This window comes from Pagrus pagrus (genome assembly GCF_965226575.1).
Source record: "Pagrus pagrus genome assembly, chromosome: 13".
In the NCBI taxonomy this organism is placed as follows: Eukaryota; Metazoa; Chordata; class Actinopteri; order Spariformes; family Sparidae; genus Pagrus; species Pagrus pagrus.
The window spans coordinates 16,393,767-16,407,837 of record NC_140197.1 but is presented as its reverse complement, the minus strand read 5'-3'; the positions used below and the strand labels follow the sequence as shown (position 1 = coordinate 16,407,837).

The window sequence follows — 14,071 nt, the reverse complement described above, 5'->3', positions numbered from 1 at the left end:
TAGGTCAAAGAGAGTTCGTACAGGGGTTTACCATCGTAAATTAATTCAAACTGATTCCCTCTGGTGGTTTTATGAGAGAGAGTGTTGTTCTCCCTCCTAAGAGATGACACGGGGAGACATCCCGGCGTCTCCATCCTGATAACGTCCTCACACAGATGGAAAGTGTTAATAATGAAAAAAAACAACAGGGCCTCAGCAGATCAAAGGTCCACATGAGAGCATTAGGCATGTTTCCCTACATATCCCCCACTTCGATCAAATGACCGTAGTAGCGGGAATCTTGATCGATGAAGTCATGCCGTCCATCGCTGAGGAACACAAGTGTTACACTTCACGATCAGAGTTGGTGTCTTGTTATTAGCATATGCTGAGGTCTAATATAAAAATTATGATATATATATATAAAAGAAAAGAAAAGGAACGATAATAATACTGACAATCCTAATTCCTAAGGGTTAGTAGGAGGTGCTAATCGTGTAGGATTGTCGGGACCTATACTAGAGTTAGTAACTGTCATCAACTAACTGTAACAGATTCGGTGTCACTACTACCACTTCGTCAATGCTCTCATTGAGTTCATCTGGCACTTCGAGTCCGGTACCAGGGTAGTTTGGTGACCTTCCACGCCTGACCATCCGAGCTAATCCACCCGTGCATTTGTCGAGCTTACACTGTAAGGCCTGAGTGCGCTTCAGGTAGAAGAAGGCTATGCCGAAAGTTATCAGGTATCCTAATGCTACAGTGCAGGCTAGGACCGTGTCAGGGGTTGACCAGGCGTAGGTGATGGGTTGAATGGGGCGTTGCCTTTTGAGGCTATTTCTTTGAGTACATCATCGACGGGGTTATGTCGATGGTCTGGGTACCCTCGTACTGTAGCTGGGTGATCGTGTTTGGATCTAATTCAAGGGTGTGTTTGCTGAAAAAGTCAGACACCTCGATTTCACTCTCATATTGATTTGGGTCTAAATGGTAGAGAGCGAGATCGTCAATGTGCAGGATAGCGTTCTCTGGTACGCTAACCCATAGGTGGGATCTTCTTCTGATCCTTTGGAGGAGGGTCACGTTTGGAGGAGGATTTGGCCGGCTGGAGCGGTTTGGCACTTGAAGCTCCTTCCAACTCCAGCGGCGGTGTTTCAGTAGAAACGCTCAAGATATTTGTCTCTGTGGACTTGCCTACGGTTTGTCTTTGTTTAGAAAAACCTTTTGTGGCTAGTTCGCGTAGTTGCTGGCTAGTGAGGGTTTCTGGACATGCCATGACACCAAGGTGGTGACTAGTCGTGGGATGGAGGTTTTGTACAAACAGCGACTTGAAATATAACTCTTCCTCCATCTCTGTCTCGTTCCTGGGCCCGAAGTAGGCTTCATGGAGCCTCTCGTAGTACTCTTGAGGGGATTCTTGCCTCCCCTGTTTGACAGCTAACGCAGCAGTTAGGCCTGTTTTTGGTGTGTAGCTTTTAAACTCATCCGTTAATGCCTTACTGAGGGCCTCATAGCTCTCTTTGATTCGGCGAGGTTGTCGCTCGATGAATTTGCTGACTCTCTGATTAGAGGTTACTCTAATTAGATAGATTTTGTCATCGACAGAGGCGTCTGGGAATCTCCTCAGATAAAACTCTATGTCTTTCAAGTAAGCACTAGTGTCGTGAGTGCCACCAGGCTTGGGATCGAAACGGGTTATGTTTCGAGCCATTTTATCTAGGTCCCTGTCGGAGGGGGCCTTTGAATGGTGCGCGCTTGAACGAGGGGCAGGTTGAGGAGAGGAAGACCTTTTAATTCGGTCATACAGGCCCCTTTCAGTCCGAATGCGGACAGCAGGATCTGTGGGCGATATAGCTCGCGACGAGGATATGCCTAATTGAGTGTCTTTTTGGGATCTACTCTCTTTCCTTTCCTCAAGGGAGCTTGCATCTGCAGGCGCTTTTGGGAATGAACTATACTCAAAAGAATGCTCTAATTCCCTCTTAACGTCGTCAAGTTCTGTCTCTTTCTCCCTCCGTTCGAAGTCGGATTTACTGGCTTGGTCCCTGGCTTTTATTAGTGCCTGTTGCATGTCTTGGAGATGCTCCCTGTCTTTTTCTCTGGCCTTGTCCCAGACTTTAAGCTTAAGGTTTAGATCCTTATTTTCCTTGAGTGCTTCTTCAAGGTCTCTGTTAGCATTTTTAAGCTGTTTAGTCACTTCTTCAAGTTCATATTCTGTTTTATCTAGCTCTAGCTCTTGGCTTTTTATGGTCTGTTTTAGCTCTGAGTTTTCTTCCTGCAGTTTAGTTTGTTCATCCTCTTGTGTGTTAACTTCAGACTCCAGTCGTCTGCTGTAGTCTGTTGCACTAGTTAGGGCTTCCTCTACTTTGGCTAAGGACTCCTTTGTTTCCCCAAGTTGCTTTTCAAGAGTTTTGTTTTCGTTTTTTCTGGCCTTCATTTCAGTTAAAGCGTTATTTAGCAATTGGTTACTACACTTTTGTTGGGCAGACATCACGATAACTATCATCCCTAGCATTTTCTCCTTGGCTTTTCCTTTCATTTCTTCGGTCATGGACTGGGCTACTAATGCGGACATCACGTCATGTAACTCATTAGGGTCGGTCTTCTGGAAATCATCTGCATATTTTGGTAGCGACTCTTTGGTGAGATCAGATATTGCTAGATCTAGATCGTCTAAGGGATTCCCTAGATTTATGTCGTCCAAATTTTCGGACTCTGCCATTGTTTTAGTTTGTTTTGAAAAATTTAAATCTTAAATTTATTTGCTTTGTTTATTTTATTTTATTTGGGCTTTAAATTCTAATTGTCTTCAATTAGAGGTAGGTTTCGCTCTGATTGACTTAAACCTGTGAAATTCAAAACAAGCGAGCGTTTGGATTTTAAAGAATCTGAAAGCTGATGTGTTAACAACAAAGGTTAAAGTATTTGACCTCACTGTAAGGCTACTCGGAGTGTAGTTAATGGCTTACTTCCTTGACTAGCATGCGTTGTAGCATATCAAAATTGAATTCAAAAGTAACCTTAAAAAAAAAAAAAAAATCAATTGAATTTGGATTAATTTCAAATCTGGTTAAAGTTATCAAATGTAGTTTACAAATTAATTAATTTGATTTAACCTGAATGATGAGACACTTTAATCCACTATAGTAGTTATTGTAGTATCACAAGTTTACAATCGTACCATTTAGCAAGTACCTATATGTAGTGATAGTCTATTAAAGCTGAGGGACCAAATTCAGTAAACCAAGTTAGCCAGCAGAGTGTGCTATTTAGACGTATTTGTTGTTAACAGAATCAGCAAACAGGTGTATTGTTACAAACTTAATCTTTACCTGAATGATCATTGGAGGAAGCTATCATAAAAATAAAAGTCTTTAGTAGAGTCGAGCACTAGAGGGCGCTATTACAAATTTAGAGGTTTTAATAGAGTCGAGCACTAGAGGGCGCTGTTACAAATTTAGAGGTTTTAATAGAGTCGAGCACTAGAGGGCGCTGTTACAAATTCAGAGGTTTTAATAGAGTCAAGCACTAGAGGGCGCTGTTACAAATTTAGACTTTTAACAGGCTAGAGGAAGAGGGATCAGAGGGGGGACTTTTAACTCCGCCCACTGATATACCCCCCTTGTCTTAACAGAATTAAGCTCAGTGGGGTTTGGGCTCTGAAGAGCTCACTTCTCTTCAACTGTGAATTTGCAGCAGTTCAGTTCACTTTTCACACAACAGCAGAGACTGGGCGCATTGATTCCTTATTACAGACAGTTTTCAGCACATCAGGAAACACTCAACCAGCAACCAGCATTGCATTCAATGTTAGCTACAATTTTAGCTGATAGAGGTTATCTTCCCTCTTTTACACAGCCAAATATACTGTCTCTGATCGGATTGTTGCCACAGCAACCAATCTTGATACTACAGGAGTAGTACCAAAACAACCTCTCACTGTTTACACAGTTGTTTCCTGTTCAGGTAGCTAATCTAAATCAGAAAACACGAGGGTCTGATCAAGTTACAAATATTTCTGGAACATCGCAGCAAATACGAACTTTCTCAGGATGAAACTATGCTCTGGCGCAGCGCAGCAGCGAAGTATTCATCAAACCGGTTAACTTTAGAAGTGTACGCGACACTTATGCATGTAAATAACTCACAGCCCTGATTCAACACAGGATTTGTTCTTGAAACATTAACGCACGGCGGCGCTGACAACTTTTAACTCACAGATCTGGTATTACAGCGCAGAATCTGTCTCCATTCATTCCAACATGCAGCGATGTTGAAATTTATCACTCACGGATCTGGTGCTCACGCAGCATCCGTACACATTAATCTCATATTAAGCAGCACACAGCTCCGCGGAGTTTTATGCTCACACACAATTCAAGGTATTATGCAGTCAAGAATATAATGTTAAGTATCGCATTAATCATTCAGTGGACAGCTAAACAACGTTAAACAGCTGGGATTTGATCTACAAAACCGATGTTTGTCTGTACACTTAATTTAATGCAGAGAACCGTGGTTATAAGTAGCCTCACGCGGACGGCACCATATTTAATGTAGGAGATACACTGTATTAAAGGCAATGTATTAATCACTGAAGATTAATAAAACACTCGTTAATGGGGCACCACCTCCGATGTTTTGTCTATTTGAATAATCCGGAGGTAATTAATCAAATCCGACTAAACAAGGTTAACTTGTATCAATTTAAATCAATTTAGTTAGTCTCATAGCTGAATTAGTGACTTCTTTATACAGTTTCCTCGATTCTCCACATCAAAGCAAGTAAGCACAGACAACGACGTACGGTTAAATATGTTTATTTACTAAATAAATCAAGGTGAATAAATGAAATGATGATTCAGACAACAATAAAACAAACAGAAATGTGAAGACTATATGGTTAAAGTGACAGGATTATTTAAGGTGGATGAGCAATGGTAAAGTCGTGAGTCTGGGCAGCATTCAAATGTTACGAGAGTAATTTTGATACTAACGAGACCCTAACCGGACTTGTCTTGTGAAAAGATTATTATGAATTAGGAATTAAAAGAACACCAACTCATGAACGTTTAGTGAAACGTGTGCAAGATGCTTAGCCTACTTTGTCTGAAGAGTGGAGAAGCCTTTCGCTTCGATCTTTCTGCCGGATTTCGTCTGAGGGATTGCTGGCTCGCGGTAGCTGCGGGTCCCGAAGAATGAGGGACGATGCGGTCGATCCGACCTCACAGCAGGCGGCTCTCTCTCGTCCAGGTGTCGGAGAGAGATCGGCTGATCCAGCGCTCAGCAGAGGATGGTCCGGTTCGACCTCACAGCAGGCGGCTCTCTCTCGTCCAGGTGTCGGAGAGAGATCAGCTGGTCCAGCGCTCAGCAGAGGATGGTCCGGTTCGCTGCCCAGCGGGATGGTACCGCTCGTGAGCGTAGAGGGCAGCTTAACTTCAGCTTGGCACAAAGTCCTTGAAACAGGCAGTGACACTGCGCGTTTTGCTTGGCGTTTTAGTCTTAAAAAAGACTGTTGTTTATCTTCACACTCTGAGTGGCGACTTTTAACTCTAATTCAGCTGATATTTAACTTTCCTGACGAGGATAACGAAAGGATGACGCTGGCCTGGCGTTTCCTCAGTTGTTTCTCAATACAAGAATAATTAAACTGAATTCTGTTCCACTGAATAAAATAGTGATACTTAACAAAAATAATAAGGACGGAACTTACTTCTATTAACGTCTAACAAAAATAAAAGCTCTTAAAGATTATCGCACGTGGTCGATTGTACGGAGATTTTTATATCTAGGAGCTTGTTACAAAAAGAAGCAAAGTAAAGTGTTGAAAAATTTAACAAAGAAGAGAAAGAGAGAGCGAGGGAGCTCTGTCCCTTGGCTTTAATAGTTCCGACAAAGGCGGAGAAAAAGGGGCGTACTGACCACACTCCTAGTGTGGATGTTTTAATTCCACACCTTTAAACTTGATTAATTCCAACTATCAAGTTAACGCTTCGAAATCGCGCTTAGCCTTTCTCAGAACTTTACCATGGCAAAAGTAGATGGACTTTTGTGAAACAATAAGACAATATGATCTGATTAAAATCATTGAACACTTAAATGAAATCAACACTGGATCAGAACATAAGAATACACTTGAAAACAACGTAGGACTGATGAAACTGGTCGCTTATACATGTTCCTTCTAGTGTTAGCTTAAGGCTTGTGAAGAAAAACATTTTACAGACTTTTAAATTGTAGTTTATAAACACGTTAGAAAACTAAAAAGATCTCCGACAGTCTAATCCAGTTAACCATAACTTACCACTAGATGGCACTGTGACTCCACCAAACACCAGACACCAGTGAGCATTAAGCAGGATCTCAGTCCATGTTCATCACAGAAACTTAGGAATTGGTTCAGTTTGATGAGCTTATTTTACTGGATTTCAAATTGTAAGAATTAAACAGGTGAGACTCTGATTTAATGGTTAATTAGAAATGCTTCTGAAGTCTAGAGGAAACTCTGACCATTTGTTTGGAATGTACCAAAGATAAGACTGAGCCAGATGTGTCGTTAATCTCTTCAAAGAGAGGAGGTAGAGAAAGGGGGTTTTCCACCGTCCTTTTCTCTAGTGTGTGTATTGGAAAGTAGGGAGAAGAAGAACACGTTTGAGGGACAGATAGCACGATCGGTCCATCAGACGTGTTACCTAATTACAATTAGAAAGACATTATATCACAAACAATTTTATCACAAACAATCCCGGTTCCTTTGGTTGAGGTTTTAAAGGAGAAGTAGCTTCATATGTTTCCTTCGTTTGACCTGTGTGAAAGGAATGTTCCGGTTTGTTAGGTCAAAGAGAGTTCGTACAGGGGTTTACCATCGTAAATTAATTCAAACTGATTCCCTCTGGTGGTTTTATGAGAGAGAGTGTTGTTCTCCCTCCTAAGAGATGACACGGGGAGACATCCCGGCGTCTCCATCCTGATAACGTCCTCACACAGATGGAAAGTGTTAATAATGAAAAAAAACAACAGGGCCTCAGCAGATCAAAGGTCCACATGAGAGCATTAGGCATGTTTCCCTACAACTGCTCGGATAAAAATCCTAATAAAAGAATGCCTGTCCCTCTCATAACCAGAATGTAGTGAACAGCTAAGTCCCAGCACAGCGTTGTGTGTGACAGAGACAGGGTGTGAGCATCTGCTTTCATGTCAGCACCGGCATCATTTTGTTGGGGGTGTACACCTGCTCGTCATCTTCACACAGACTTTAAAGCCAAAGCAGATCCAGCTTCATGCCAGTATGATCTTTTTCGCAGCTTTAGAGGAAAAACAAAAAGATGCAGTGATCACCACAAGAACAAAGTGTTCAACAAATTCACACTGGTTAACTTCCAGTGTGCCCACTGCTTTGTTCGTGACACAGTAAACCAGCACTTTGCCCTGCTGCCCCGTGAGGATAAGCACAAACAATGGCAGAGGCTCACTGGTAATTTTTCATATTAATCCCAGAAAGCACAAAACAAATGACCGTTACAAAAAAAAATTGTTCATGGCTGTGCTGTAGTCACGAGGTCTCTTGTGGATTACAGATACAAACCTGAGGCTCCAGAGGGCCCTTTATCTCTTTTACTCTGTGTATCAGTTGTAACTATCTGGTCTTTGAAGAACCCACTGTCTCTATCCACCACAGACCGCCTCATGAATAAAACTACATTCTCCCTGGTTGCTACCCTTGGGTGGCTCTCGTGCCTCCCTCCCTTGCACCCACTCTTCCCCTTTCCAACTTTCATGCTTCTCCTTTCTCAGCGTTACCCCTCTGGTAATTGCGTACCTTCTCTGCACCTCGTCCTATCGCCATCCCTTATCACCCGTCCCTCCTAGATATCCTCCACTGTAACAGGGGTAATGCTCCTTGGTTCTAGATAGCCAGATAAGCCCGCAACCCACCAAGCATGGCTGTGAACCGCTGCTCATTAGAGGAGGGAGAAAGAGGGAAAGACAGAAGGTGAGAAAGGATCCAAGGTTAGGGATTTTATTTGTCGAGCATTGTTTGTTTGTATGGGTGTGGGTGGCTGCCTGGTCGAATGGAGGCTGTTCAGGGGCTGGGACTGAATGACTCAGTGGTGCAATACATTAATGAAAGCACAGAAGTGTACCCACACACCCACATGTACACACACATAACTCCGCAGTCCCTGGTGGTAATTAAAACGTGCAAGTTAAGGGCTTACAAAGCCGAACTCCCGCCTTAATCTGCCTCCTGCTTCCAGAAGCTACAGACATCACACGCTCTATAACCAAACATTTATTGCTGTGATATATAACATTAACATGACAATAACAGTTTCTTCTGGCTCATAATCAGTTCTCACCCCTTCACTTTCACTTAAATGAAAAGCCAGAGGGATGATGTGAATCAGAGGCCATGTTTGATATCTGCAGGATGCCAGAGGGGCTGCTTTTTTTTTTTTTTTCTCTACTCATTTTCTATCAGGCTGGGTCCAGGAATTGTCACTTTACATTCATACATAATATAATGCTAATCCTAAACTTACATTGTCCCTCTGCAAAAGAAATACGAGGTTAAGGCTAAGCTATGTTAATGATTCTAAGCCTTTCAGCACGCAAGTCCCAGCAATTTTAAGCACATCATTTATCTGTTTTTTTTCTTTTACAACGAAGCTACCCGACATGTTTAATTTATCCTCTTTTTTTAAAAATGAAGTTTGGGAAGAATCCACACACCTACTGGCTACATCTACTGCCGAGGTTTATGAGAAAAGACTCGCTGTTCAATGTCAGATTGTCTGTTCTCATCCAGGGAAGGTGCAGCAGTGACTCTCGCAGCTCCGAGGAGGCTGGAGGTGGAGGGAGTCACGCGGGAGGCTACCAGACCGTGGTGCAGAGCCAGCCCTGCCGAGCCCTCAGCGCTGGCATCGAGATAGAGACCGCACTACAGGAGATGGAGATGCAAACACACCAAACACATATGTGCTCACCTCACTGTAGCCCTGGTGAGTAAAAGCAGATAAAGTATATTTTTTGTTCTGCTTTTTTGTTGCTTACAGCGGCACAGTACGGACACAAGGTTCTGTGAAAACAAGCAACAGCTTTTTAACATGAAAATCAAAGCAAACATATTTTAATTCAGTTTACAAAAGGAGGATTTATATGAGAGAATATACAGTTCCCATAAGTGTAGCGCTCAACAATGAGGAAGAGAGCACACAAGGAGCACTCGAACCTCTGCAGTAATTTGCTTAAACTGATTTGCATCACATCTGTGTAGATGTGCACCTGGAGCGACGTATTAGAATACATTTTTTAAACTGCCGTTGATTAATCTCGGCGATCTCAATCCTATAATCAGTGTATACTGTAGTGTACACAAAACATCAACATATATCTGTGAACCAGTTCAGGCTGTCCTGCACAGCAACAACAGGCCCAACCAGAAGAAAGCATTTCAAAGCATCTGGGACAGTGATTCAGTTTCAGATTAATATGGAAAGTATGTTTATAGATGAAAGTCTCCTCTATGATCTTCTCATGCAAGAAAAGTGGAAACACTACATGAAGTGACAGCAATATAGAAATGGAAAGAGTGTATTCCCTCCTCAAGGTGGCGTTTCCAGCAGCAGCAACAAGGGAAGAAACAAAGACGGAGAAGGAGGAGCCAGTGGCATTTCTCCTCTCTTCCATCTGCCTGCAGAGTTCTTCCACCCAGCAGGAGCAGCCATCCCAGCACCTCCCCGCAGTCGGAGCCTGCGGTTGTCAAGGGGCCTTCGGCTGACCTCCCCAGCCTCCTGGGCGTCGCTGCGCTCCCCAGGAGCCCATAGCAAGATGCTGTGTACGCAGGTAGGGGGAGCGGAGGAGAGAGGCAGTACACAGTCGAATAGTTTAAATTATGCTAAAAGTGGAGAAAGGTGGTTGTTAGGGGGTTTGTAGAGGCTTGAGCAAGTCAGGTGATATCAGTGGTGAAACCACAAAGAAGACTTTTTTTTTTACTCTGTCAAAGACAAAGTGTAATGAATGTCTGAATGACTTTAAACATTTATTAGAATGAAAATGTCTTTGTTTCCCTGGCACAAAAGGGGCAATAAACAAAATGAATAACAAGAAAATGACATTGGCTTCGACCACAAGCCATATTTCAAACGTCGATATCAGTATCAGCCCAGAATTTTCCAATCGGTGCATCCCTAGATGAAATTATTATTATGAAAGCTGGTTTGTAATCAACACGAGATACAATAAAATAAAACAGATATTACATTACACTACATTCTTAATGGAACAAAGAGTTGGATTCATGTGCTCTACTTTCTTTCTCCCTTCTCTCTGTCTTCAGTACCCGTCCCACAGTGACTCCTCCCTGGCTACAGGCAGCTCTGAGGGCAGCCTCCAGACTACCCTGGAAGAAGGACTGAGCTTCAGCATCTCTCCACCACAGAACCTGGAGTTGCCTTTGCCGACAGCTCCGTTACCCCTCGTGTGTCCGCTCCAGCTGCCCGAAGACGGCACGGCCATTTCCTCCCCGGTCCAGACCCTGAGACCAAGGCCGACGCCCTCATCAACCCTCACCCTCCAGGCCACCAGGGGCCACCAGCGGAGCCAGAGCAGCGGCCGAGGTAGCACCAGCCCGGGCTACACCCGCGATGACTCAATTGACCCCTCAGATGAGGACCTGGGCATAGGCATTGGCTCATCAATTGGCGGTTGTGGCTCCAGCCAAGCGGGCAACAGTGAACACTTGTCAGAGACGCTGAGCAGCTTGTCGCTGACATCACTGCTGTCGCCCAGCTCCCTGGTGTACCCGGGAGGAGCAGTGAAGAAGTGCAACAGCACAGGGAGCCTGGAACAAGGGGGGATGCTGCTGTCGTCCCGGGGCAGGGAGAGCCGCAGGGAGATTCTGGGCCTGGAACTTATGGACCCCCAAGGCTTCTTGGCCAACCCCTGGACGGGGGTATTAGTTGATACAAGAAGGGGCGATGGAAGAGGGGACCTAGGAGATGGCGAGCAAGGGTTTAAAGGGAAGAGCTCGAGCCAGACAACAGTAGGGCCTTGTCGGGAAAACAGATGAAATCTGCTGTTTACTCTTTCTTTGTCTCTCCATTCCTTGGATCTAAACCCATTGCTGTCCCTCTCACTCTCTCTGCTCGCATCAGTGAGAGAGAGGCTTGATGACACATGATGTCCTGTATCTCAAAACCAAACCCTCATCTTCCCCCTCAACCCCTTTCTATACATTTGTGACAAGCCCATGTCCTATTTCGTGCTACCTAGGGGAGTGGTCTTGGTTGTAGCCTGCTGGTGAGGAAGTGGCCTGCGGCGTTAAGGACCAAGGGCTGAAGACAGGTCCTTGTAACCTCTTAGGGGCCGTACCTGTTGAGGAGGCCATGGAAGGTTCTGCTCTCTTTGGACGGCCAGAAGGTGCATCCATATCAGGGAGTGAATTGGAGCAGAGACAAAAGAGCTCAAACTCAAAGAAAGAGTCTCGCTGTTGCTCGACTGTAGTTCCTTTTCTCTGCGTCGGCTCGGTTTCACAGAGGATGACAATGCAAAAATAGAAGTACCCAAACTGAAACAGCTATTCATGCCAACAGAGACAGTTTTGATTCGTTAGTGTCTCGGAGGCAGTGCGGCAAGTAGGAGGGAGGAGGCTCGGAGAAGGTGGAATATATCAAGGCGTAAGAAAGGCCGGGAAAGGAGAAGACAGGTCATTTGTTTGGCTGGGCAAGCAGAAAGCGGATCTAATGTCCATCTGTTCTGGCAGACGGAAACAACAGGTCCTACTCACTCTGGCACAGGACCTTCTGCTGAGCTGGGAGTAAAGCGCAAGGTGGAGGAGAGTTCAAGAGGGTGCGCTCAACGTGTTTGTGTTTGTGAGAGCACTGATCTCCAAGGCATGAATTAAATTATTCTCATCACTTCACCATATCTCTGTATTTTCTAAACGGGAGATAGGTATCGACAGATCAAAGCTTCGTGCCTCTGTCAACTCGGCCTTGAGTGGCAGCGGAAAATGAAAAGAAATTGACAGATTGCGGAGGTATAACCGTGCATGGAGTGATTCGTGAAATTGGTTATTTTTCTTTCTATCTCCAGCATCTCGCACTCACTCAAAAATGAAGAAACGAGTATGAATAGGAGCTTGGTTGGACGGAGCTTTACAAACCCCATCAGCAGGAACACTAATGCGTGCCTGGGGCAGCCTTGTGTGCACCAAAAAATGATTCACAGCTACTTAACAAAGTGAGACTCTAAGCACACTCCTTTTGACACCACTTCCTCCCACCATGCTTAAGGATTAGAGGTGAACGGACAAACCCACAGGTTGTTGCGAGGGACCTTGACTGCATGATGGAATTGCATTTAACCTGAGATTTTTATCAATATACAGAAGTGTATCAAGATGTCAATGTTGGGTGATAACGATGTGATTTCTATTCCACTATTTTTGTAGAAAAAGAGAATAGGCACGTGCAAGTGTTGCCGTTTCTTTGTCCCCATTTAATTTAACCCATACGATCTCTTTGACTTGTTGTCTGGGACTCTTTTGTCTGCCAGTGGCTTCCAGTTTTATAACATTTTTTAAGGTGTGCACAGTGTATAAAACAACGAAGCAAAAAATTTCAAACAAACTTTGTGCGCTGAAGTGATTGTTCCCTCCAGCACATTTCTCTTTGGGAACACCGGTTCCTAGCGGATTCTTTTTCAAATGTCGGAGTCCCAGCGGGACGACCAGAGATGGGAACAGCCATATTCACTCAGCACATGAGGATCGTTCTAGCTCACAGACATTCCTGGCTGCACACAGGGAACTTTGTTTGCTTTTAGCCTCCTATGCTAAAAACCATGAATAGCGCAAACCATCTCTATGAAAGCTTTAATTTGAAAGTTACACCACAACATATCGATTACGGACACATCAGTGTTCCTTAAGCATGGTTCTGGGATTGCAATACAGTATGCTTATTCTTGAAACGACACCCTGATGCACTCATCTTCTCTTCCCCATCTCCTCACACATACAGTATGTTGTAGCAACCCTTCCACACACACACACACACACACATCATAGTTTGATATCAAAAGCGGACACTGTAACAACGAACAAAACTTTGCATCTTTTTAATGCAAACTTATTTTGGCTCCTGCCACTTGATTAATTGCTCCATCTGAAAAGCAGATGCTCATCTTAAAGCCTGATTTCTAGAGGTAGACTGTTGTATATCCCTAGTGTTTTGATCATTACCTTGCTTTTTTAATTTCTCTAAAAAGAATGAGGTGATGTGAGAAAATCCGAGGGTTTGACCTTTTTTATCATGCAAAATCACTTTGATGACTATGTTTTATCACATGGTGTTGGGTATTAATGAGTGATAGTAAAGGCAGTTTGTGTGAGCGTGCGTGTTTGTGCGTGTGTGTCCATGACTTCGGGTGAAGTGATTGCCTTTTCCTGAAGTGTCCTGTTTGTCAGCGAGGATACCTGAGATTAAAGGTTGAAGAGCGAAAATGCGGAGCAACCAAGGGCTGTTTTAGCTTCAAAGATATGTCCTCCTATCTTTCTGAGACAAATCCTTGTGTCAATGAATATGGCATCAAAGGTTAAAGCCTGACTACGCAGCAATAAATGTTCTATGTGTATGCCCTGAGTAAATGATGTCAATGTGATTTTTATCTCCTCAGAATACAACAGTATTCATTACTGTCTGTTTTTGCTTCTACTTGTCTGAAAATACAACCAATCAGATGGCACCTCTGCCCTCTCAGAGACCAATCAGCAGAGAGATGGGCTGCAATTGGACGACATGAACAAATGAGGTTATTGAACTCAGGTCGGGGGGTAAAAACCACTAGTAAAATTTTCAAGATAGCTGTAAAGGTGTGATCAGACTGAACTCGGGGCGAATCTTCACCTCACTTTATTCGCACAAATTTGACTGCTGGAGTGTTTATTCCCACAAACAGCCAATGCACCGACACTCCCGATGCTAGCTCTAACTACCTAACGATGCACCGACTGTGTGTGTGAGCAGAGTGTGCCTTTGTACAGTACGTGTGTGCTACGGCTCAGACTCAGCCTGGTCTCTTACCAGGA

At 43.9% G+C, this 14,071-nt stretch overlaps 1 protein-coding gene across 9 annotated transcripts in view; it reads left to right on the top strand.

Moving 5' to 3' along the window:
• Positions 1-13,644, top strand: part of LOC311267304 (voltage-dependent T-type calcium channel subunit alpha-1I-like) — a 170,389-nt gene extending 156,745 nt beyond the window's left edge. For all 9 annotated transcript variants that reach the window (XM_084370313.1, XM_084370312.1, XM_084370311.1 and 6 more), the window contains 3 exons: positions 8,789-8,981; positions 9,590-9,825; positions 10,319-13,644. In XM_084370313.1, coding sequence (XP_084226439.1) covers positions 8,789-8,981; positions 9,590-9,825; positions 10,319-11,050 — 1,161 coding nt within the window. In that variant the 3' untranslated portion in view covers positions 11,051-13,644. The remainder of the gene's footprint in view (positions 1-8,788; positions 8,982-9,589; positions 9,826-10,318) is intronic.
• The last annotated feature ends 427 nt before the right edge of the window (positions 13,645-14,071 follow it).